Here is a 25,859-nt window from a genome sequence, read left to right as displayed (position 1 = left end):
CTGTGAAGCATTTATGCTAACCACCATGCTACCCTGCTGCCCCTGATACAACCCTTCTTCAACACCCCACTGACAGCACCACCTCCAGCAACGAGGAGACCAACACTTTTGGGAATATCAGGAAAACCTTCCTTGCAAAATCTCAAACCTGCATATATCTAAACCCTTCCCCCTGTGCCAACCCATACATCTCTCCCAGCTCGCGAATCGTCCCCCAAGAAACAGATCCTTCCTTTCCTTAATCCCACTTTCGTTCCATCTCAGAAACCTCGCATCCATCCTCCCTGGCCTGAACCCATGATTCCCCCTAATCGGCATCATCCTGGCGCAGCCCCCATCTTAAAGTATTGCCTAAATTGCCTCCAGATCTTTAAAATGACCACCACCACCAGACTCACCGGGTATTCACCCAGTGCCATTGAGGAATGCTCCATTGGCAGCGCCCACAACTCCGACCCCCTACACGAGCTCCCTTCCATCTTAACCCATCGGGTCCCACCCTCCTTAGTCCAGCCTGCACCTTCTGCACATTCGCCGCCCAATAATAGTATTGTAAGTTTTGGAGGCCTAGCCCCCCCACCCCCACCCTTGTTGCCCTCTCTGCAACACCACACTACTAATCCTGGCCACCCCACCCTCCCACAATCACCATCGCCCACAATAAACAAGATCATTAGCTTGCCCACCTTTTGAAGAAGGATTTCGATAGAAAGGCCAGCAGCCACGGAAATAAGAACAAAAATCATGGTGATGCATTGATTTTAACTGCCTGCACCCAGCCTGCCAATGACAAAGGGAGGTTGTCCCACCTTGCCAAATTGGTCTTCATCTTCCCCCAACCAACTAGTAAAATGTACCTTCGGAGCGCACCCCAGTCCCTTGCCGCCTGCACCACCAAGTACCTAAAGTGGGTTGCTGCCAAACAAAATGTCAGAACCTTTGCAGGGCAGCACAAGTAGATAGCACTGTGGCTTCACAGCGCCAGGGTCCCAGGTTCGATTCCCCGCTGGGTCACTGTCTGTGCGGAGTCTGCACATTCTCCCCGTGTCTGCCTGGGTTTCCTCCGGGTGCTCCGGTTTCCCCCCATAGTCCAAAGATGTGCAGGTTAAGTGGATTGGCCATGATAAATTGCCCTCAGTGACCAACAAGGTTAGGAAGGGTTATTGGGTTACGGGGATAGGGTGGAAGTGAGGGCTTAAGGGGGTCGGTGCAGACTCGATGGGCCGAATGGCCTCCTTCTCTACTGTATGTTCTATGCCAATATCTTGCCATCTACATTCAATAGGGATATGAGCCCAACGACCCACACTCCACCAGGCCCTTATCCTTCTTTAACAGCAGGGAAATTGAAGCCTGCCCCAATGTCTGTACGACCCCCTTACCTATCGCATCCTGAAACATTCCCACCATCAGCGTTGCCAACTTAACCTTAAATTTCTTATAGTATTCCTCTGGGAACCCGTCCGGTCCCGCTGCCTTCCCTGGCTGCATCCTCCCAATTGCCTCCTTCACCTCCTGCTCCTCCACCGGCCCCTCCAAGCCTACCCTATACTCTTCAACCTTGGGTACTACACTCCTTCCAGGAACTCCCTCATTTCTCATTCCTCTTCCACTGGTTCCAACCTACATAACATCTTATAGAACTCTTCAAATGCTTTATTGATCTGCTCTGGGGCCGCCACCAGCTTCCCCATCTTATCCCACACCTGAATCATCTCCCTCGTCGCTGCCTCTCTCCGGAGCTGGTCGGTCAATATGCACCCTGCCTTCTTCCCATGCTGAGAGCCCCCCCCCCCCCCCCCCTCACAACTGGCGTACTGTTTTCCCTGTGGACAACTGGTCGAACTTCGCCTGAAGCTACTTCCTACTGGCCAAGAGGCCGGGTCCGGGTCCCCCACGTACTTTATACACCTCCAGCATCTCTGTCAATTTTTGGTGCTCCTCTCTCTCTCCTCCTTGCCCACCTTAGCCTTAAACAAAATCACCTTCCCCCTCCCTACTGCTTTCAGAGACTCCGAAACCACCAACTGTAAAATTTCCCATGTGCTGTTAAACCCCACATATTCCTCGATCACCTTCCTAATCTTATCGCAAAAACTGCGGTCCCCTAACATCCCCCAGGTCCATTCTCCATTCCGGCCCCTGAGCCACTCCCTTCTCCAGAACCACATCCACCCAATGCAGCGCATGGTCCGAAATCAATATCGCTGAATACTCCAACCCTTTGATCCTGGCCAAGAACGCCTTCCCAACCATGAAAAAGTTTATTCTCGAGTACACTTTATGTACCGGGGAGAAAAACGAATACTCCCATTCCCACGGGTGCAGGAACCTCCATGGGTCCACACCTCCCATGAGCCCAGCCAGCGCCTTTGCCCCCCTGGCTAACGAGCAGCCCTTCGCCCCCTCTCCCCCCCCGACTGGGCTAGCAATCGCGGCTGAGACCTAGCCACTTTCGGCTCTGCACCATATTCCAATTCCCCCCCTCCCCACTATTAACTTGTGGGTATCCAAATCCGGAATGATGCCCAGCACCCTCTTCACAAACCCTGCATCGTCCCAGTTGGGGCCATATATGCTCGCCAGAACCACGAACCTCCCCTCTAGCAGCCCCATCACAATCATGAAACTGCCCCCCTGATCTGCCACGCTGTCTCCATTTGAAACCTCACCCTCTTGCCCACCAATACCGCTACCCCCCCCAAGCCCTGTTATCGAACCCCAAATGGAAAGCCTGACTCACCCAACCCTTCCCACTTCACCTCATGCCTTTGCTTTGCCCAACTTAAGACCTTCTCCTTGACATGGAATTTGTGGAAACAAATTATGATCGCCCTTGGTGGCTCATTTGCCTTCCGCTTGGTCTTCACCGACCGATGAGCCCTGCCCAGTTCATACTGCCTCCCCCAACAATTCCGCCAACATCTTTACAAAGTATTCAGTCGGCCTCGGGCCATCCAACCCCTAAGGCAAGTCCACAATTTTCAAATTCTGCCACCTGACCTATTCCCCAGGTCCTCCATCTTGGCTCCGATTCCTTTGTTGGCCTCCACCACCCTCTGCAATTCCTCACCCATCGAGGTGAACTGATCACTATGTTACGACAGAGCTTCCTCCATCTCCTTCAACTTCTCTTCTTGTACCTGTACCTTGGCCGATGTCTTCAACACCGCCACCTTCGCTATGGCCATCGCTGCCTCCACCAGCTTCTTCATTGCAGTCGTTACGATGCATCTCCTTATGCATCACCTCCATGTGTTTGACAAACTGCTTCACAAACTCTCCAGAATCTCTGACTCAACCTCTGCCATTTTTCCTGCTGCTGGGCTAACCCATTCACTTAAAGGCGAATGCTAGCTCGCCCTGTTCTTCCCAGTTGCTTTTTTCTGTGTCTTTGACATTCCCCATCTTCCTTATGTCTTCCTACACCAGCTTATTCAAAAACTGCCCCTGGAACTGAGCATTAAACTCCAAAAACCAGAGCCTCGAGCAGGAGCCACCCAACGTGCGACTTTTACTTACATGGCGGCACCAGAAGACCTCTCTCGCCAATCATGTACAGAGATTTGAGTCTCTCCTCGAAATTCTAGTTTTGCATTACTTTTTCCCCTTTTGTCAGCTCAAGTGTTCTCATTTCCTTTTTCAAGTTCAAGCTTCTGCTTTTCTCTTTCTTTCATACTTAACTGAATTTCAGTCTATGGCTCATTACTGCCTGTTCTAGATTGGGCTAATCATGCAGATAAATGTTGTGCTCTAATGCTGTGCTAACATTTCTGGCTTTCAGACAGTCCTACAAGGTTTGCTACTTCCCATAAAATAATTCTATTTTTTACAATGTCAAGTAATCTATACCAGAAAACATTACCACTTTTTTTCTGGCTGCGGCTTACACCTTCTGGTTGAAACTCAAAGAAACCAGTCAGTAGTTTATAGTTCTGTAAAGCTGAAGAATACATGTTGCTGCAGAAAACATAACTTGATCTTGAAAGATGAAATGACTTCCAGGAATACAAAGATTTTATTGACCAGAGTAGCTGCCATTCTGCAACTGCATTGAGTTGATGGCAGTCACGACTTTTCCCCACCCACTGGCGACTGCAGGGGTGCATTGAATCCAGGATGAATGTTTTTTATCCAGGGACAAAGAATTAAGGTTGTGAAAATATTCTTTCACAATTGATTTACGTAGAAAATAATTAGCTGCCAAAAGGAGTGGCGGGGGTGGGGCGGGAGAGAGAGAGAAAGAGATCAACAGTTTGAAAATGACAATGGGAGTAATTATAAAATGGTTAGATGTAATAATAATAATCTTTATTAGTGTCACAAGTAGGCTTACATTAACATTGCAATGAAGTTACTGTGAAAATCCCCTAGTCTCCACAGAACGGCACCTGTTTGGGTACACGGAGGGAGACTTCACGTCCTTTGGGACTTGTGTGGGGGAAACCAGAGAACCCGGAGGAAACCTACATGGACGTGGGAAGTAAAAAAGGACCTGCAAAGATGGAACACACTCCCACTCTCCCTCACGGGGAGAGTCCAGACGATCCAAATGAACGTACTGCCCAGGTTCCTCTTCCTGTTTAGATCCATTCCGATCTACATCCCCAAGGCCTTTTTCAAAGCGCTGGACAAACTAATCATGGCGTTCGTATGATGGGGGGGGGGGGGGGGGGGGGGGGGAATGCTAGGATCCCAAAGAAGGTCCTACAAAAAACAAAATCCAGGGGGGGGGGGGGGGGGGGGGGGGGGGGGCTAGCCCTCCCAAACCTACAATGCTACCACTGGGCGGTGACGGCCGAGCGAATAAGGGGATGGATCAAGGAGCCAGAGGCCGAGTGGGTGCGCGTGGAGGAGGCCTCCTGCGTGGGGACCTCCCTCAGGGCCCTCGCTACGGCAGCACTCCCACCCCACCCAAAAAACACTCCAGTAGCCCGGTGGTGATAGCCACCCTCCAATCCTGGAACCAACTGCGGCAGCAATTTGGCCTGACCAAAATGTCGGACAGAACTCCCATCTGCAACAACCATAGGTTCACACAGGCACTGATTGATGCCATCTTCAAAAGGTGGGGGCAGGACGGAGGGACACTGACAGTCAGGGACCTATACACGGACGGCAGGATCGCAACACTGGATGAACTGACAGAGAAATTTCAGCTAGCCAGGGGGAACGAGCTGAGGTATCTGCAGCTTAAAAACTTCCTACGAAAGGAGACAAGGACGTACCCACAACCGCCACAACAGACACTACTGGAAGAACTACTGGACGCAAGCATACTAGACAAAGGAAACTGTAGTGACATGTATGACCGACTGATAGAAAGGGCCGTCACCGTAATGGACGCAACAAGAAAGAAATGGGAGGATGACCTGGGGATTGAGATAGGGTGGGGACTCTGGAGCGAAGCACTGCATAGGGTCAACTCCACCGCCATGTGCGCAAGGCTCAGCCTGAACCAGCTGAAAGTGGTACATAGAGCCCACTTAACAAGAACCCGTATGAGTAGGTTCTTCCCGGAGGTGGAGGATAGATGTGAGCGTTGCCAAGTATGCCCGGCCAACCACGTCCAGCTCAAGGTACCGGCAACTCGGGCAGTCGCCCGGGGCGCCATGTGCTAGGGGGCGCCATCAAGGAGTGCGTGACAAAGACAAGGAAATTTCCACAACCGTCAGCTTGTACACGTCACCTAAGGTGGGTCGCGGGCGGCTGAGGATGCGGGCATAGTGATCGTCTTCGTCTATAAGACTTTGCATATCAACATGTGGCGTAGGTCAGGTGAGAGTGGAAGGTGTGGGTGGGGTGGGGTCGCCTGGGTTGGGCATAAGCCACATCAGTTGCAATGCGACATGAAGCAGAGACTCTTGTAACACAAATAGAAGATTACAGTTTTCTAGTGATGATGAATGTCTGGTATGATGTCTTAGGCAGAGTAAATGTTGTCAGCAAAACTATGCAGAACACCTCTGTGGAACTGTCTACAGCAGTTTCATTAATGAATAGTGTCACTGATTACTTAATTAATTATAATGCAAATGGATATGAAAAAGCACTAGAGTCAGCAAAACAATTAGCTTCAGAATTAAATGTAGAGCCCATTTTTAGAAGTAAAAGAATAAGCAGAAAAAGGAGGCTGTTTGAATATGAGTGCATTGACGAGGTTCCAAATGCAGATGACCCAGAAAAAAGATTTAAAAATCATGTGTTCAATGTAATACTCGACAGAGCTATTAATTCTTTATCAGAGAGATTTGAACAGTTACAAAGTTTCAATAACACATGGGGATTTTTAAATAACCTAAAAGATCTGCCCGATAAAAATAAACTCAAAGTAGCATGTCAAGGTTTGGAGGATAAGTTAAGGTACCAAGAAAATACTGTAGTGATATTAATGGATGTGATCTCTTGACTGAACTGGATATTGCAAAAGAATTATTTCCTGAAGATGTAAAGCTTCCAATAGAAGCCGTTAGGTTCATAAACACTAATAAGTTACAGGCTGTCATGCCAAATCTGTGGGTTGCATTAAGAATAATGCTTACAATACCTATTACTGTGGCCACCAGAGAGAGAAGCTTTAGTAAACTAAAGCTTATAAAGACATACATACGGTCGTCCATGACTCAAGACAGATTAAATTCTTTGGCAATTTTGTCAATAGAAAATGATCTTGTAAAGAAGATAGATATAGAAAGTGCCATGAAAAGATTTGCAGATCTAAAGGCTAGAACAAAAATGTTTTAGGTAGGATAATAAATGTTTTCCAGCATCTGTTCATTTGTTCATACTTTTTATTAGGAGAAAATTCGTTACAGCTACAGTTTCTATCATCGTGAACTTACGAAATATAGTATGCTTCTCAGTTTGTTCAGATTCTGTACAGATTTGAATGCCTCGATTTTGTAATATTGTAATAAACTCTTTATTCTACATTTTCAGTTTTTCTCCTTGTGAAAATTTTTAAAAATTATACTTGTAAGGGCGCCGAAGTTCAGCTTGCCCGGGGCGCCAGCAACCCTAGAGCCGGCGCTGACCACGCCCACATGTTCTGGTCTTGCCCCAGACTTGTGGAGTACTGGACAGCCTTCTTTGAGGCAATGGCCAAAGTGGTGGGGTGAGGTTGGAGCCATGCCCGAAAGTGGTGGTCTTCGGGGTCTCGGACCAGCCAGATCTATTCCTGGGGAGGAGGGTAGACGCCCTTGCCTCCCTGATCGCCCGCCGTAGAATCCTGTTTGGCTGGAGGTCAGCAGCACCACCCAGAGCTGCAGACTGGCTGTCCAACCTCTCGGAATCTCTCCAAATGGAGAAAATCAAATTCGCCATCCGAGGGTCAGACGACGCTTTCCACAGAACGTGGGAGCCATTCACGCGACTGTTCCGGGACCTGTTTGTGGCCAACGAACAAGAGGAAGAATAGCCAGGTAGCCACGAATCAGGGGAAAGTAGTCAAGAATCAGGGGAAAGCAGCCAAGGCATGAAAGGGAGAGATAGACCAGGAGGGAGGGGGGGCGGGGGGTGGAGAGACAGCTAAACCGGAGGAAAGAAAGGTGAACCACGGGGGTTGGGGTGGGGGGGGAGACAGCTAAACCCGAGGAAAGAAAGGCGAACCGTGGGGGGGGGGGGGGGGGGGGGGGGGGAGAACAAGAGACGAGAACCAGCGAGGTGGGGGGGGGGCAGGGAAATGGGAGACGGAAGGAAGGCACGGGATACCAAAACGAGCATGACATCTCCAGGAGTGGGGAACGAGGAAAATAAAGACGGAGGACGGGAGGAGCAGCAGAAGCGGAGGCGAGCGTGAGGCGGCAGCGAGATCCGTCCGGGAGAAGCAGGCGACAACAACACGAAGCACAGCCAAGTATCGCACACTGTAATTATCTCCCCGGCACCCAAATGTATATTTGCCTTCCCAATCCCCACCCCCACCCCCCGCAAACAGTCGCCTACTTACGTGTTATAAATAATTTTGCCAGGTGTACAGCGCTGCCGCTGTCGAGCTGGTGGACAATACCCTACCAGTTATTCTATTTCATTTTTTATTGTATTTTTTTTTACTATGTACTATTTTCTTGGGTGTGCCCTTCTCTTCTATATATGTGTATATATGTTTCTTATCCTGTGTACATAACGGTAATTATACCTTGTTCAAAAACCCAATAAAAAAACATTTATAAAAAAAAACTCCACTCTGCCCGTTCTCCATAACCTTTCAACCCATTACCAATTAAAAAATCTGTCTATCTCCTCCTTAAACTTACTCACTGTTCCAGCATTCACCGCACTCTGTGGTAGCGAATTTCAGATTCACCATTGCCTTCTATATTTGCAACGGCACTTCCTTACCTTTATACTCTATTCCTTTAGCTATAAATGCCTACATTCCATTTGATTTCTTTATTATCTGCCATACCTGCATGCTAGTTTTCTATGACCAATGAACAAGTACCTCCCAGATCCCTCTGTAACGGAGCACCCCGAAGTCTCTCCCCATTGGTCTTGCACGGACCAACTGACAAGTGTGTTCACGGACATCTTAAACCTCTCCCTACTCCATTCCAAGGTTCCCACCTGCTTCAAGAAGACCACCATCATACCGTGCCAAAGAAGAAACAGCCAACGTGCCTCAACGACTACCGCTCGGTGGCCTTGACATCTATCATTATGAAGTGCTTTGAGAGGTTGATCATGAGGCATATTAACTCCAAACTTCCAGAATGATTTGATCCACTGCAATTTGCATACCGCCACAAGTGGTCCACAGCAGATGCTGTCTCCCTGGCCTGCCCTACACTCATCCCTGGAGCACCTTGACAACAAGGTCTCCTACGTTAGACCCCTATTCATTGATTGTAGTGCTGCCCTCAACACCATAATCCCAGCCAAGCTCATATCAAAACTCCAAAACCTAGGACTTGGCTCCTCCCTCTGCAACTGGATCCTCAACTACCTGAACCATAGACCACAATCAGTAAGGATAAACAACACCACCTCCTCCACAATAGTCCTCAATACCGGGGCCTGCAAGGCTGCATACTTAGCCACCTAATATACTCCTTTTACACACACAACTGTGTGGCAAAATTTGGCTCCAACTCCTTCTACAAGTTTGCTGATGACACGACCGTCGTGGGTCGGACCTCGAACAACGATGAATCAGAGTACAGGAGGGAGATAGAGCTGGGGTGTAACAACAACAATTTATCCTTCAATATCAGCAAAACCAAGGAGCTGGTCACTGGCTTCAGGAAGCGAAGTATACATCCCTGTCTGCATGCCGAGGTGTTGGTGTGTGGTTGTTTATTCTGTTAAAATTTATAATACAAATGCCTCAATAAAAATTTTTTTTTTAAAAAAATGATGCCGGTTGACAGCTTCAAATTCCTAGGTGTGAACATCACCAACAATCTGTCCTGGTCCACCTATGCCGAAGCTACAACAAAGAAAGCACAACAACGCCTATACTTCCTCAGGAACTCGGCATGTCCGCACTGACTCTTACCAACGTTTACAGGTGCACCATAGAAAGCATCCAATCTGGCTCACATCCTGGTATGGTAACTGCTTGGTCCAAGATCGCAAGAAACTTCAGAGAGTCGTGAACACAGCCCAGTCCATCACGCAAAACCACCTCCCATCCATTGACTCATGTTTACACATCCCGCTGCCTTGGGAAAGCGGGCAGCATAATCAAAGACCCCTCCCACCCGGGTTATTCTCTCTTCCAACCTCTTCCATTAGGCAGGAGGCACAAAAGTCTGAGAACATGCATTACCAGATTGATAAACAGCTTCTTCCCGTTGTTATCAGACTCCTCACTAACCTTCTTATGGACTGAACTGATCTTTCCACACATCTTCTTTACTGAGTAGTACTACACTCCATATGCTTCACCTGATGTTTATGTATTTACATCGTGCATCTATGTTTTTTTCATGTATGGAATGATTTGTCTGGATTATATGCAGAACAATACTTTTCACTGTACCTTGGTACACGTGACAATAAATCCAAATCCAATCTGGATAATAAGTTGCCTTCCCATTTTTCCGACCAAAATGCACAATCTCACACTTATCCACATTAAACTCTATCTGCCACATTTTGGCCCATTCTCCTAACTATATCCATTTTAAGGTTATTTCCTTATTGCAACTTACTGTCCCACCTATTTTTGTGTCATGTGTGCATTTGATTATAGAATCTTCTATCCCCGTATCCAAGTTGTTTATTGATTGTAAATAGCTGGGCCCCAAGGTCTGAACCCTGTGGCAGTCCTCTAGTTACATCTTGCCATCCAGAAAAACATTCATTTATCCCGACTCTCTGTCTTCTAGCCGTCAACCAGTCTTCTATCCAAGCTCATAAATTTCAACAATTTGTCTTGTGTTCCAATTCCAGCTGATGTTACAACTGGATGGAACGATCCCAGAATGAGAGTCTGAATCAAAAGACCGCAGCAATATTTACTTTAAAAAAAAAATCAAACATGGAGGAACAGAGTCACAGGATCACGAATTAGTTTTAACAACAAACAAAAACATGAAAAAATTGATAATTCAACAATCCTTTACTCTTCTCTCCCCCCCCCCCCCCCCTGAGCTTAACAAATACACAGATTTTAAAAGTAACACAGATGACAAAGTACATTTGAAGCAGCTAATTTGGCAGGGGGATGGGAAAACGAGCTGAAATCCAAAAGCCAGTGTTGAGAGTAGTGAGGTAAATGAGGAGGGTATCAAGGTCGCAGGCGTGTACCGGTAGACAGGAAGGTGGGTTGAAGTGTGTCCACGTCAATGCAAGGAGCATCCGGAATAAGGTAGGGGATTGGTAGGCTCTCACTGAAGCAGGCAGGGAAGAGCTTCAGGTACCTAGGAGTCCAGGTGGCTGGGAGCTGGGAGGCCCTGCACAAGCTCAACCTCACAAGGTTGGTGGAGCAGATGGAGGAGGAGTTCAAAAGGTGGGATATGTTACCGCTGTCATTGGCGGGGAGGGTGCAGTCCATTAAGATGATGGTGCTCCAGAGGATTTTGTTCCTGTTCCAGTGCCTCCCCATCCTTATCCCAAAGGCCTTTTTTTAGGAGGGTCAACAGGAGTATTACGGGATTTGTGTGGGCGCATGGGACTCCGAGGGCGAGAAGAGTGTTCTTGGAACGGGGCAGGCATAGGGGGGGGGGGCTGCCGCTGCCCAACCTATGTGGGTACTATTGGGCTGCCAACGCAGCGATGATGCGTAAGTGGGTAATGGACGGGGAAGGGACAGCATGGAAGAAGCGTCCTGTGTGGGCACGAGCCTGGAGGCGCTAGTAACGGCGCCGTTGCCGCTCCCCCCAACGAGGCATACCACGAGCCCGGTGGTGGCGGCTACCCTCAAAATTTGGGGGCAATGGAGACGGCATAGGGGAGAAGTAGGGGGGCTCGATGGAGGCCCCGATACGGGGGAATCATCGGTTTATTCCAGGGAGCATTGATGGCGGATTTATGGGCTGGCACAGGGTAGGGGTTAGGAGGTTGAGGGACCCGTTTGTGGAGGGGCGGTTCGCAAGCTTGGGGGAGTTAGAGGGGAGGTTTGGGCTCCCCCCGGGGAACATGTTTCGGTACATGCAGGTTAGGGCGTTTGCCAGGCGGCAGGTGGAGGGGTTCCCCTTGTTGCCCCCACGTGGGTGACGGGACAGGGTGCTCTCGGGGGTGTGGGTTGGAGGAGGGAGGTTTTCGGACATATACCGGGTAATGCAGGAGATAGACGAGGCCTCGGTGGAGGAACTGAAGGGTAAATGGGAAGAGGAGCTGGGTGAGGAGATTGAGGAGGGGACATGGGCGGATGCCCTGGAGAGAGTGAATTCCTCCTCTTCCTGTGTGAGGCTTAGCCTCATACAGTTCAAGGTGCTGCATAGGGCCCACATGACTGGGACGAGGATGAGTAGGTTTTTCGGGGGAGAAGACAGGTACGCTAGGTGCTCGGGGAGCCCAGCGAACCACGCCCATATGTTTTGGGCATGCCCAGCGCTGGGGGAGTTTTGGAAGGGGGTAGCAAGGACGGTGTCGAGGGTGGTGGGATCCAGGGTCAAGCCAGGCTGGGGTCTCGCAATTTTTGGGGTTGCAGTGGAGCCGGGAGTGCAGGAGGCGAAAGAGGCCGGTGTCCTGGCCTTTGCGTCCCTAGTAGCCCGGCGGAGGATTCTTCTTCAGTGGAAGGATGCGAGGCCCCCAAGCGTGGAGGCCTGGATCAATGACATGGCGGGGTTCATCAAATTGGAGAAGGTGAAATTAGCCCTGAGGGGATCAGTACAAGGGTTCTTTAGGCGGTGGCAGCCTTTCCTGGACTTCCTGGCGGTACGGTAGGGAAATAGGCCGGCAGCAGCAACCCGGGGGGGGAGGGGGGGGGGGGTTTGGTTCGGTGGGAGGGAGAAAACTGTGTACATGGGTTTGTGGGATGTGGCGGGTGTTATCTCTTTCCCTTTTGTTGTTTGCTTTTTTTTTTCTTTGTTTGCAGTTGCTTTTGTATTTGGGTGGGTGTTGTTCTTGGGTTTTTACCATGGTTGTTTTGTTAATATTGTTTTGTTTATATTTTGTGAAAATCTTAATCAAAATTATTTTTTAAAAAAAAGGATAGTTTAACGGCTGCAGAAAGGCAGTTCGAGGGAGATCTACCTACTGAGGTAATATGGGCTGAAGTTAGAAATAGGAAAGCAGCGGTCACGTTGTCAGGAGTTTTCTAAAGGCCTCCAAATAGTAATAGAGATGTGGAGGAAGAAGTTGCAAAACAGATTATGGATAGGTGTGGAAATCACAGGGTAGTTGGCATGGGTGACTTTAACTATCCAAATATTGATTGGAACCTCTATAGGTCGAACAGTTCGGATGGGGCAGTTTTTGTACAGTGTGTGCAGGATAGTTTCCTGACACAATATGTGGATAGGCTGACAAGAGGTCGGGCCACATTGTATTTGGTACTGGGTAATGAACCGGGCAAAGTGTTCGATTTGTTTGTGGGAGAGCACTTTGGAGATAGTGACCACAATTCGGTGTCTTTCACTATTGCAATGGAGAGGGATAGGGCCATACGGCAGGGCAAGTTTATAATTGGGGGAGGGGTAATTATGATGCAATTGGGCAAGAATTAGGGAGCATAAGATGGGAACAGAAACTGTCAGGGAAAGGCACAAATGAAAAGTGGAGCTTGTTCAAGGAACAAATACTGCGTGTCCTTGATAGGTATGTCCCTGTCAGGCAGGGAGAAATGGCCATGTGAGGGAACCATGGTTCACAAAAGATGTTGAATGTCTTGTCAAGAGGAAAAAGGAAGTGTGTGTAAGGATGAGAAAACAAGGTTCAGTTGGGTCGCTTGAGGGTTACAAGGTAGCAAGGAATGAGCTAAAAAAAAGGGCTTAGGAGAGCTAGGAGGGGGCATAAGAAGTCTTTGGCGGGTTGGAACAAGGAAAACCCCAAGGCTTTTTACTCTTATGTGAGAAATGAAAGAAAGAATGACCAGGTGAGGTTAGGGCCGGTCAAGGACAGTAGTGGGAACTTGTGCATGGAGTCAGAAGAGTTAGGAGAGGCGTTGAATTAATACTTTTCTTCAGTGCTCACCAAGGAGAGGGGCCATGTTTTTGAGGATGAGAGTGTGATACAGGCGGGTAGGCTGGAGGAGGTAGATTAAGGATGTATTAGCAATTTTGAAAAACCTTAGGGTCGACAAGTTCCCTGGGCCAGATGGGATATATCCTAGGATTCTTTGGGAGGCAAGGGATGAGATTGCAGAGCCTTTGGCTTTGATCTTTGAGTCCTCATTGTCCATGGGGATAGTGCCAGAGGACTGGAGAGTGGCGAATGTTGTTCCTCTGTTCAAGAAAGGGAATAGGAATGACCCTGGTAATTACAGGCCAGTTAGTCTTACTTCGTTGGTCGGTAAGTTAATGGAAAAGGTCCTGAAGGATAGGATTTATGACCATTTGGAAAGATGCAGCTTAATCTGGGATAGTCAACACGGATTCATGAAGGGCAAGTCTTGCCTCACAAATTTGATTGAATTCTTTGAGGAGGTTACAAGGTGTGTAGACGAAGGTAGAGCAGTTGATGACATATACATAGATTTTAGTAAGGCGTTTGATAAGGTTCCCCATGGTCGGCTCATGAAGAAAGTAAGGTGATGTGGGATAGAGGGAAATTTGGCCAATTGGATAAGTAACTGGCTATCACATCGAATACAGAGAGTGGTGGTGGATGGAAAATTTTCAGGCTGGAGACCAGTTACCAGTGGTATACCACAGGGATCAGTGTTGGGTCCTCTGCTATTTGTGATTTTTATCAATGACTTGGAGGAGGGGGCTGAAGGGTGGGTCAGTAAATTTGCTGATGACACCAAGATTGGTGGAGTAGTGGATGAAGTGGAAGGCTGTTGTAGGCTGCAAAGAGACATTGATAAGATGCAGAGCTGGGCTGAAAAATGGCAGATGGAGTTTAACCCTGATAAGTGCAAGGTGATTCATTTTGGGAATTAGGAAACATTTTAATGCGGATTACAGGGTTAACGGCAGGGTTCTGAGGAATGTGGAGGAACAGAGAGAACTTGGGGTTTATGTCCATAGATCTCTGAAAGTTGCCACCCAAGTGGACAGAGCCGTGAAGAAGGCCTGTAGTGTGTTAGTGTTTATTAACAGGGGGCTTGAGTTTAAGAGCCGCGGGATTATGCTGCAACTGCACATGACCCTGGTGAGACCACATTTGGAGTATTGTGTGCAGTTCTGGTCACCTCACTACAGAAAGGATGTGGAAGCATTGGAAAGGGTGCAAAGGAGATTTACCAGGATGATGCCTGGTTTGGAGGATAGGTCTTATGATGAAAGATTGAGGGAGTTAGAGCTTTTCTCTTTGGAGTGGAGGAGGATGAGAGGCGACTTAATCGAGGTTTATAAGATGATGAGGGGGATAGATAGAGTGGATGTTCAGAGACTATTTCCTCGGGTGGATGTAGCTGTTACAAAGGGGCATAGCTATAAGGTTCAGGGTGGAAGATATAGGAGGGATGTCCGAGGTAGGTTCTTTACTCAGAGAGTGGTTAGGGTGTGGAATGGACTGCCTGCTGCGATTGTGGAGTCGGACACTTTAGGAACTTTCAAGTGGTTATTGGATAGGCACATGGAGCACACCAGAATGACAGGGAGTGGGATTGCTTGATCTTGGTTTTGAACAAGGCTCAGCACAACATCGAGGGCCGAAGGGCCTGTTCTGTGCTGTACTGTTCTATGTTCTAAGCTACAATGGTCTCATTCACACACACCCACACTCCCTTTAAGACACACCAATTGGCTGTGGAAAATATGCTTGTGGTCAAATACTGACTCTAGCTGTGACACACCAATTTCAGGCTTCTGTCCTTTTAATTCGAAATAGAGAACAAAGAAAAGTACAGCACAGGAACAGGTCCTTCGGCCCTCCAAGCCTGCGCCGACAATGCTGCCCATCTAAACTAAAAAATATTCTCCACTTCCGGGGTCCCTATCCCTCTATTCCCATCCCATTCATGTATTTGTCAAGATGCCCCTTAAACATCACTAACGTCCTTGCTTCCACCACCTCCTCCAGCAGCGAGTTCCAGGCACTCACTACCCTCTGTGTAAAAAAACTTGCCTCATACATCTCCCCTCAACCTTGCCCCACGCACCTTAAAGCTATGCCCCCTAGTAATTGACCCCTCTACCCTGGGAAAAAGTCTCTGACTATCCACTCTGTCTATGCTCATAATTTTGTACACCTCTATTAGGTCGCCCCTCAACCTCCATTGTTCCAGTGAGAACAAGCCGAGTTTATTCAACCTCTTGCAGAGGGCAGCAGGGTAGCATGGTGGTTAGCATAAATGCTTCACAGCTCCAGGGTCCCAGGTTCGATTCCCGGCTGGGTCACTGTCTGTGTGGAGTCTGCACGTCCTCCCCCTGTGTGCGTGGGTTTCCTCCGGGTGCTCCGGTTTCCTCCCACAGTCCAAAGATGTGCGGGTTAGGTGGATTGGCCATGCTAAATTGCCCGTAGTGTCCTAATAAAAGTAAGGTTAAGGGGGGGTTGTTGGGTTACAGGTATAGGGTGGATACGTGGGTTTGAGTAGGGTGATCATGGCTCGGCACAACATTGAGGGCCGAAGGGCCTGTTCTGTGCTGTACTGTTCTATGTTCTCTCCTCGTAGCTAATGCCCTCCGTACCAGGCAACATCCTGGTAAATCTCTTCTCCCGTCTAAAGCCTCCATATCCTTCTGGTAGTGTGGCGACCAGAATTGAACACTATACTCCAAGTGTGACCTAACTAAGGTTCAATACAGCTGCAACATGACTTGCCATTTTTTATACTCACTGCCCCGGCCAATGAAGACAAGCATGCCGTATGCCTTCTTTTTAAAAAAAATGTTTTTATTCTCCATTTTCACATTTTCCTTCAAAATTTACACCCACCCACAGACAGTAAACGGAAGCAAATACAAAATCAGTCCCCTTAACAATAACAACTATCCCATCCTCCCACCACCCCAAACAACGGCCCACTTGTCAATATAGGCATCCAATAAAACAAACCCTCCCACGGTGGAAACAAAAAAACAAAGGAGAAAAAGAAAAAGGAGTCCGGGACCGCCCATAGTCACCATTAACCTATAGAGTCCACTCTCTTCCCCCCCCCCCCCCCCCACACTCAATGCCATCCAACCTCTGAAAGAGTACCGTACATGATATCCAAGAGTTGTAAACACCCCCCCCTCTCCAACTCCTCCCCTCGACTGCCTCTTGTAAAACTCCTCCCCCCACCCTCGGTTCCTTCCCCCCAACTTTCCACCCCGGCTAGACCACTCGGACCCTGTTCTGCCAGACTCCGATGTCCGCAGCCCCTCCCCCCACCTCACTCCCGTTCACTGGCCGGCTTAAACCGGCCAGCGTGGAGGCCCCCGCTCGGGTCCCTTTCCCCCTTGCCCTTCCCTAGGAAAGCCCAGAAATCCCCTTTTAGCACACAAACCCCGCATATCCACCTACCCCCCCAAAGAGCCCTCATTTTGAGTGGAAGTCCCATCACTTCCCTCGTCCAAATATATACAACATTGGCTCCTTTAGCCCATACACCTGCACGCAGTGAAACAAAAAAGAAGAAAATACAGTCATGAGGTTACATCGGCACATGGCCATTTCTCAATTTCTCAGTTCTGCTACAGTCCTTCTGCCTTCGCAAACACCTCTGCTGCTTCCGCCATTCCAAAATAAAAGCCCTTGAGCTTATAAGTCACCCTCAGCTTCGCTGGATATACAATGCCGCACTACACTTTGCTAATGTACAGTACCCTCTTCATCCGGTTGAAGGCAGCCCGCCTCCTCGCCAGCTCCACCGTAAAATCCTGGTATACACATATACCAACTCTAGCCCACTGCACCACCTGCTTCTGCTTGGCCCAACACTGTACCTACGGAAGCACAGAGTCAATACCCTTGGCGGCTCACTCGCCTTTGGTACAGGCCTCCACGACCGATGAGCCCGAACCAGTTCATATCGGGAGGGATCCTCCCCCTCACCCAATAATTTCGCCAGCATCGTGGCAAAATACTCAGTCAGCCTCGGTCCTTCAACTCCTTCGGGCAGCCCCACAATCCTCAAATTCTGTCGCCTGGATCTGTTTTCCAGGTCTTCCATTTTTCCTCGCAGATCCTTGTTAATCTCCATCACCTTCCACATCTCCTTCCCCATCAAAGTAAGTTGATCACCGTGCTGCAATAATGTCTCCTCCACTTCCTACAGTGCCTCCCCTTGCTCCCGCACTTCCGCTACTGCACTCGCCACCACCCTCGTCACCGGGGAAATCGTCTCCTCCACCAGCACACTCAAAACCTCCCTCATTGTCTCCATGCATTTTGTAAACTGCCTTTCGAATTCTGCAGCCATTACCTTAGTCATTTCTTCAGCCGTAAGCAATGCGGCCTCCCCTGGTGCTCCAGCCTCCATTTTCCTTGGTGACCCCGCGGTGACCTTTCCACTCCCCGATGGACCTTCAGCTGTTTTTTTTTTTTAAATGGCCGATTTTTTGCTCACCCTCGATATTTTTCTTTACCGTGCCTTCGCCCTGCTTTTGCCGCCTCCGTGGACACTGGGACCGCGCTTAAAGCCCGGAAAATGGCATTCCCAAACGGGAGCCCTCCATTGTGCAGCTGCCTTCCACCTGCCGTCACCGGAAGTCGCGCCGTATGCCTTCTTGACTACCTTCTCCACCTGTGTTGCCCCTTTCATTGACCTGTGGACCTGAACACCTAGATCCCTCGGACTGTCAATACTCTTGAGGGTTCTACCATTCAGTGTATATTCCCTACCTGTATTAGACCTTCCAAAATGCAGTAACTCACATTTGTCCAGATTAAACTCTATGTGCCATCTCTCCGCCCAAGTCTCCAAACGATCTCAATCCTAATGTATCCTCTGACAGTCCTCGTCGGTATCCGCAATTCCACTAACCTTTGTGTCGTCTGCAAACTTACTAATCAGACCAGTTACATTTTCCTCCAAATCGTTTATATATACTACGAACAGCAAAGGTCCCAGCACTGATCCCTGCGGAACACCAGTAGTCACAGCCCTCCAATTAGAAAAGCACCCTTCCATTGCTACTCTCTGTCTTCTATGACTTTGCCAGTTCTCTATCCATCTTGCCAGCTCACCTCTGATCCCATGTGACGTAACTTTTTATACCAGTCTGCCATGAGGGACCTTGTCAAAGACCTTACTGAAGTCCATATAGACAACATCCACTGCCCTACCTGCATCAATCATCTTTGTGACCTCCTCAAAAAACTCTTATCAAGTTAGTGAGACACGACCTCCCCTTCACAAAACCGTGCTGCCTCTCGCTAATACGTCCACCTGCATCCAAATGGGAGTAGATCCTGTCTTGAAGAATTCTCTCCAGAAATTTCCCTACCACTGACGCAAGGCTCACCGGCCTGTAGTTCCCTGGATTATCCTTGCTACTCTTCTTAAACAAAGGAACAACATTGGCTATTCTCCAGTCCTCTTGTACATCACCTGAAGACAGTGAGGATCCAAAGATTTATGTCAAGGCCTCAGCAAATTCCTCTCTTGCCTCCTTCAGTATTCTGGGGTAGATCCCATCAGGCCCTGGGGACTTATCCACCTTAATATGTTTCAAGACGCCCAACAGCTCTTCTTTTTGGATCTCAATGTGACCCAGGCTATCTACACACCCTTCTCCAGACTCAACATCCACCAATTCCTTCTCTTTGGTGAATACTGATGCAAAGTATTTTAGTACCTCGCCCATTTCCTCTGGCTCCACACATAGATCCCCTCCCCTGTCCTTCAGTGGGCCAACCCTTTCCCTGGCTACCCTCTCGGTTTTTATGTACGTGTAAAAAGCCATGGGATTTTCCTTGACCCTATTTGCCAATGACGTTTCGTGACCTCTTTTAGCCCTCCTGACTCTTTGCTTGAGTTCCTTCCTACTTTCCTTATATTCCACACAGGGTTTGTCTGTTCCCAGCCTTCAAGCCGTGACAAATGCCTCCTTTTTCTTTTTGACGAGGCCTACAATATCTCTCGTTATCCAAGGTGCCTGAAATTTGCCATATTTATCCTTCTTCCTCACAGGAACATGCTGGTCCTGAATTCCTTTCAACTGACATTTGAAAGCCTCCCACATGAAATATCAGAACAACAGAAATTAAAAGGAAAAAAAAAAACACACGGGACAGACAGGGATTTACAGGAGGATCTTTACAATATTAATACTGTGGCTACCAGAGCAAGTTGAAGGCTAGGAATCCTACAGCGATTAACTCACCTCCTGACCCCTCAAACCCTGTCCATCATGAACGCAGCTCCAACAACACTCAAGAGGCTCGACACCATTCAGGACAAGGCAGCCCGCTTGATTGCTACCCCTTCCACAAACATTCAATCTCCCCACCACCGACGAACAGCGACAGCCGTACATACCATCTAAAAAATGCAGCACAGGAAGTCGCCAAGGTTTCTTAGGCAGCACCTTCCAAACCCATGACCGCTACCATCTAGAAGGACAAGAGCAGCAGATACCTGGGAACACCACCTTGACATTCCCCTCCAAGTCACTCACCATCCCGACTTGATTATATAATCCCTGTTCCTTTACTGTTCCTGGGTCAAAATCTTGGAACTCTCTCCCTAATAATAATATAATAATCTTTATTATTGTCACACGTAGGCTTACATTAACATTGCAATGAAGTTACTGTGAAAATCCTTTAGTTGCCACAGTCCGGCTCCTGTTTGTGTACAGTGAGGGAGAATTCAGAATGTACGATTCACCTAACAGCATGTCTTTCGGGACTTGTGGGAGGGAACCGGAGCATCTAGCGGAAACCCACGCAGGCATGGGGAGAATGTGCAGACTCCGCACAGACAGTCACCCAAGCTGGTAATCGAATCTGCGACTCTGGCACTGAGAATGAACAGTGCTACCCACTGTGCTACCGTGCTAGCACTATGGGTGTACCTACACCTCATGGACTGCAGCGGTTCAAGAAGGCAGCTCACCACCATCTTCTCAAGGGCAACTAGGGATGGGCAATTAAATACTGGCTTAACCAGCAATGCCCACATCCCAAAAATTATATATTTTTTAATGTAGTACATGTAAACAAACTGGTGAACTCCAGACCCACACACCACACTCCAAAGTAAATAACAGATGTGACCAATGCAGATCCTACGGTTTTCTCAGTGTTGTATCTGCGTTGGCTGTCTGAAGGAGCAATTTACCTCATGCCAGTCCCGCATCTCCTCCCTGTTGCACTTCACCCTCTTCCTTTTTAGATAGTAATCCAATTCCATCTTAAAACTGTATGCACCACACTCTCAGGAAGTGTATTCCAGATCCTAACCACTTGCTGTGTGAAAAGAAAACAATTCTGAGGTCTTCATTGCTTCTTTTGCCAATTACCTTGAATCTTGTGCTCTCTGGTTCTCCATCCTTGTACAATAATTTTGTATACCACTATCTGGCCTATGGTTTCTTCACTATTATCAAACTCCTGGCCCTTCCTCCCTAACAGCACTGCGAGCATATCTTACACCAGTCATTTTCAAACCCAGCGTCGTGAATGTGGGTGGGTCATGGGGCCACGTGACATTGCATTCCCGATTGCAGGGCCATGTGCCACGGCATTCCCGATTGCAGAAAGCAGTGCCCAATGGCATGACTGGCTTTTAAAAATGCCGGCCGCAAACAGCTTTCAGAATACCGGCACTTCTGTGCATGCTTGCCCCCTCAGTCGTGCGCAGGACAGAACACCTCCTGACGTCAGCACTCTAAACCAGGAGCAGATATGTTTTTGTTTTTTTTTTAAATTGCAGGAGTCTTCCTACCTGGAGCAGTGGGAGAGAGAGCAGGTCACACTGATGTCATGGGTTCTGGGCACAAGAGAGATTACTCCATTTTATAGCTGCCAGCAATGCTGGTGTGAACTCCAGGGCCTCTGGTGAACAACCCATAAAGAAACTGAAAACAGGATCAAAGCAGCATTAAGATTATTTGAGGTATGTATTATTAATTGTGTCATTGCAAATCAGGATTCAAAGCTCATTTATGTTATGTGCAGGGCAGCACTGGCAAATGAAAGTTTAAAACCCTCAAAACTTCAAAGATATTTGAAGACTAAGCATGGCAAGTTCGAGGACAAACTTCTTTATTTTTTTCAATGGATGCAATGAGATTTTAACTCAGCAGCTGAAGTTATCAGAAATATAGAGAACATGAAGAGCAAGCAGGCTCACCTGTCACATTAAGGTAAGTAAAAATAGTGGGACGCGAAGTTCAGGCCGCGAAGTTCGGCTGGCGTGGGTTGCGAAGTCGGCCGGAGTGGGTCGCCAAGGTGGGCCGGAGTGGGTCGCCAAGGTGGGCCGGCGTGGGTCGCCAAGGTGGGCCGGCGTGGGTCGCCAAGGTGGGCCGGCGTGGGTCGCCAAGGTGGGCCGGCTTGGGTCGCCAAGGTGGGCCGGCGTGGGTCGCCAAGGTGGGCCGGCGTGGGTCGCCAAGGTGGGCCGCCAAGGTGGGCCGCCCAGGTGGGCCGGCGTGGGTCGCCAAGGTGGGCCGGCGTGGGTTGCCAAGGTGGGCCGGCGCGGGTCGCCAAGGTGGGCCGGCGCAGGTCACCAAGGTGGGCCGGCGTGGGTCGCCCAGGACGGCTGGCGTGGGTCGCGAAGGATGATTGGTTGATATAAATGGGACCCGGGCAAAAAGTTTGAAAAACACAAGGTTACACCACATGGACAGCTGTGGTTCCAGAAGGCAGCTCATCACCACCTCCTCCAAAGCAACCGGGGATGGCGCGAAGCAGAGGGCGTGGTAGGAAGCAACCTTCTCCCTCACCTGGGGGAAGGGAGCAGGCACTTTCTCCCTGACCACTTCCTTGGCTGGCGGCGGTGCTAAGGAAGTGACGCACAAGCCGGAAGCGGCGAGTGTTTGGCGCGGTGCTGGGGTTGTCGTTTGTTCGTTTGGAACCTTTTAAACGTTTGAAGGCGGTGGTCTCACGCTCGAGCCAAACAGCTGCTGCTCGCTCTGTCTCCGCGCGCCATGCCCCCCAAACCACCGAGGAGAGCGGCCGCCGGTGTCTCTGAGGAGAGCGTCTCTCCGGGCAGGTAAGGGCGGGCAAGGCAGCGGGCAGCTTGCTTGGTGCTGTCGGCGGCCTGACCCTCAGCTCAGCACACCGCGATCACCAAGGAGGAGAGAGAAATAATCGGTGTTTACCGACCAAGCGTCTACCACAATGAACACACAAACCCGGCTTCTCTCTCCCTCCCTTTCAGCACTATTTCTGTTGGAGCGAATACATATCTCAAACCCGATTGTTCTTGCTGTGATGGTTAAAAAAAGGGTACCGTCCTCCACAAATTGCACCAGGCTGCTCCTTCATGCTTTTACTTGCGTTAATATTGACCAGTGAGGCTGGTAGGATAACTTTTTAAACGAATGGTAACCAATAATACCAGGAACGCAGCATAATACATCACTGATTAACACCAACCTTTTCATGACATCCTGATGAAGCTCTTCTGAAAGGGAAGGTAGTTACTGTGACAGCAGTCAGGACAACAGCAAAGTGACAATCACAATTGTGATCATCTGTTGATTGAGGGATAAATATTGGCCAGGACACGAGCTGCTCTTGAAAGTGGTGCCATGGGATATTTTTTTGTCCATCTCAGAAGGGAGATTGGGCTTGGTAATAATGACTGATCCAAAATATGGCACCTCTGACAGTGCAGCACTCAGTAGTGCACAAGGAGTGTGCACCTAGATTTTTGTGCAGGAAGTTTGGGAGGGGCGGGGGATTTGAATTGGGAGGCAGCAGTAGAATTACAGACCCGTTACAGCACAGAAGAATGACATTGGACTTCTTGGTCCTCACCAGCTCGCTTGCACTGGTCCCATTCTCCAGCCCTTTCCCCATAGACCTTTTTGTAGGCCATGACTGAATCTGCCTGAACCAACCCCTCACTGGCGGTGCATTTCATAATCAGAACCATTTGCTAAGTAAAATTTGTCCTCGTGACCCCTTTGTTTCTTTTGCAAATTAGCTGAAATCCTCTGTCCTCTGGTTCTCAACCCTTCCACCAATGGGGACTGTTTCTATCAACTCTGCCCAGATACCTCATAAGTTTGAATACGTCTAAGAAATCTCCTCTTGACCTCCAAGGAGAGCAGCTCCAGTTTCTCCAATCCTTCCTCGTAACTGAAGTCCCTCCGGAACCATTTTCATAAATCTCTATTCTGCACTCCCTAAAGCCTTTAAGTGTGGTGCCCAAAATTGGGGACATTACTTAATTTGAGATCATCGGTATTTTATAAAGGTTCATGATAACTTCCTTGGTTTTGTACTGTATGCCTCTACTTATAAAGACGAGAATACCTAACCACTTTCTCCACCTGCCTATCCAGCTTCAATGATTTGTGAACATGCATTTCCAGCTCATTCCGTTTATGCACTTTAGAATTGTAGCATTAAGTTTATATTGCCTCACACTTCTGTGGTAACTTGCATATGCCATGTGTTCACTCATTTTAACAGCCTATCTCCCCTTGAAGCCTATCATTATCCTCGTTGTAATTCATAAAACTTCGAAACTTTGTTATCTGCATATTTTAAAATTGTTTCCTGCAGATCCAAGTTTAAATCATGAATATAGATCAAGAAAGGTAGTGGTCCTAATATTCATGAAAGCAAAATTCTGCGGATGTTGGAAATCTGAAATAAAAACAGAATTTCCTGAAAAACAGCAGCAGGTCTGGCAGCATCTGTGGAGAAAAAAACTGAGTTAACATACTTAGCCATTCATGTGCAACCCAACATGCTTTATGACCAGAAAATGTTAATTTAGATTGCATTTTCCGGGACTACTGATTTAACTGGGAAGAACATCTGCAGCCCAAGCTACAGTCTCTGTTCTCTCGGCACCAATTCTATTCCCCTAATTGGTCAGTCTTTCAGGCTGAACTAAAGTGTTTACTACTCCAGTGGTCTATTTAATCCTCAGCTGAAATTCTGGCCCCATCTCCTTGTCATTGTTAAGACCGTGAACATTCGCCTCCTCTCTCTCTCTCTCTTCCACCCCCCTCCACTCAACTCATCTGTTCCTGAAAGCCTCATCTAATGCTCTCCTGACTGAACTCTCATATTCCACCCTCCCTAAACTTAAGTTAATCAAAACTCTGCTGTCCATAACTGCTACTTATATCAAAACCTGTTCATTTATCACTCTTGTGCTCATTGACCAATGTTGGTCTCCGGTCCAGCAGTGCCTCAAATTTCAACTTCCATCCTCATGTTTAAATCCATCCATGACCATGTCTCTTCCTATCTCTGTAGCCTCCAGTAGCTCGACATTCCACAAAACACTCTAGTCTCTTGTGCATCCCTTTGGATGCTGAAAGAAGTAGAATGATGAAGAAAAAAAAGGATGCATTATGACAGATGTCAGGTGGATAATATAATTGAATATATAAGGTTCAGAGTGGAATTAAAAAATCAAATAGAAACAAATTGCATGAGAAGTGATTGGCAACTAACATAAAAGGGAATCCAAGTCATCCAAATAATATAAGGAGTGGGTCCAATTATGGACCTAAAAGAGGGTTTACACATGGAGGTGGGCATGGCTGAGTTGCAAAATGAGTACTTTGCACCTGTACTTTGAAACTGCCCAAGCCATAGTAAAAGGAAGAGGTAATTTGAAACCCTTGATGAACTAAAAATTTGTAGGAGAAGTTATTGGATAGGCTGACTGCACTTAAATTGATCAAGCACCAGGGTTGGTTGAGATGCTTCCAAGAATAGTAAGATAGTAAGAGTGGAAATTGTGGAGACCAGAATTTTCCAATCCTCCTTAGATAAGGAGTTCCAATGGAGAACTGCAAATGTTATATAAACATAAGCCCAGTAACTGCAAGGCAGTCAGGTGGTGGGGAAGCTTTTAGAAATTATAATTAACAGTCATTTTGGCAAATGTGGGTTTGTTATGGACAAATTCTGTTTAACTAACGTGGTTGGGTTTTGTGATGTGGTAATGGAGATTTTGGATGCTGGTAATGTGTGATAGGGTGTGCATGGGCTTCCAAGAGGCAGTTGATAAAATACTACATATCAGGCTTGTGAACAAAATTTTACCTCATGAATATAAGGTACAGTAACAGAATAGATATGTAATTGGCTGAATGCCAGAGCACAGAGTAATTATTTTTTAGACATATGGAGGAATCTTTATTAGTGTCACAAGTAGGCTTACGTTAACAGTGCAACAATGGGGTTCCCTAGGGATTGATGTTAGGGCCACTGCTTTTATTGATTATAAATGGCCTAGACAT

The 25,859-nt window shown here is 48.1% G+C and overlaps 1 protein-coding gene and 1 long non-coding RNA gene across 2 annotated transcripts in view; one reads left to right on the top strand and one right to left on the bottom strand.

The window, feature by feature from the left end:
• The window catches only part of LOC119969262, a 33,182-nt gene extending 11,174 nt beyond the window's left edge, over nucleotides 1-22,008 (bottom strand). The window contains exons 1-2 of the long non-coding RNA XR_005461322.1: nucleotides 21,779-22,008; nucleotides 21,371-21,503 (exon numbers count right to left, since the gene is read on the bottom strand). This is a non-coding gene — a long non-coding RNA (uncharacterized LOC119969262). The remainder of the gene's footprint in view (nucleotides 1-21,370; nucleotides 21,504-21,778) is intronic.
• Nucleotides 22,009-22,417: 409 nt separating this feature from the next.
• The window catches only part of rb1 (retinoblastoma 1), a 477,115-nt gene continuing 473,673 nt past the window's right edge, over nucleotides 22,418-25,859 (top strand). Inside the window, exon 1 of the mRNA XM_038802634.1 lies at nucleotides 22,418-22,636. Within this exon, the coding sequence (XP_038658562.1) occupies nucleotides 22,572-22,636 (65 nt within the window). The 5' untranslated portion in view covers nucleotides 22,418-22,571. The remainder of the gene's footprint in view (nucleotides 22,637-25,859) is intronic.

This window comes from Scyliorhinus canicula, chromosome 7, assembly GCF_902713615.1.
Source record: "Scyliorhinus canicula chromosome 7, sScyCan1.1, whole genome shotgun sequence".
NCBI classification, from domain to species: Eukaryota; Metazoa; Chordata; class Chondrichthyes; order Carcharhiniformes; family Scyliorhinidae; genus Scyliorhinus; species Scyliorhinus canicula.
Note: the sequence above shows the minus strand (reverse complement) of the source record. Positions and strands in the feature narration are given on the sequence as shown.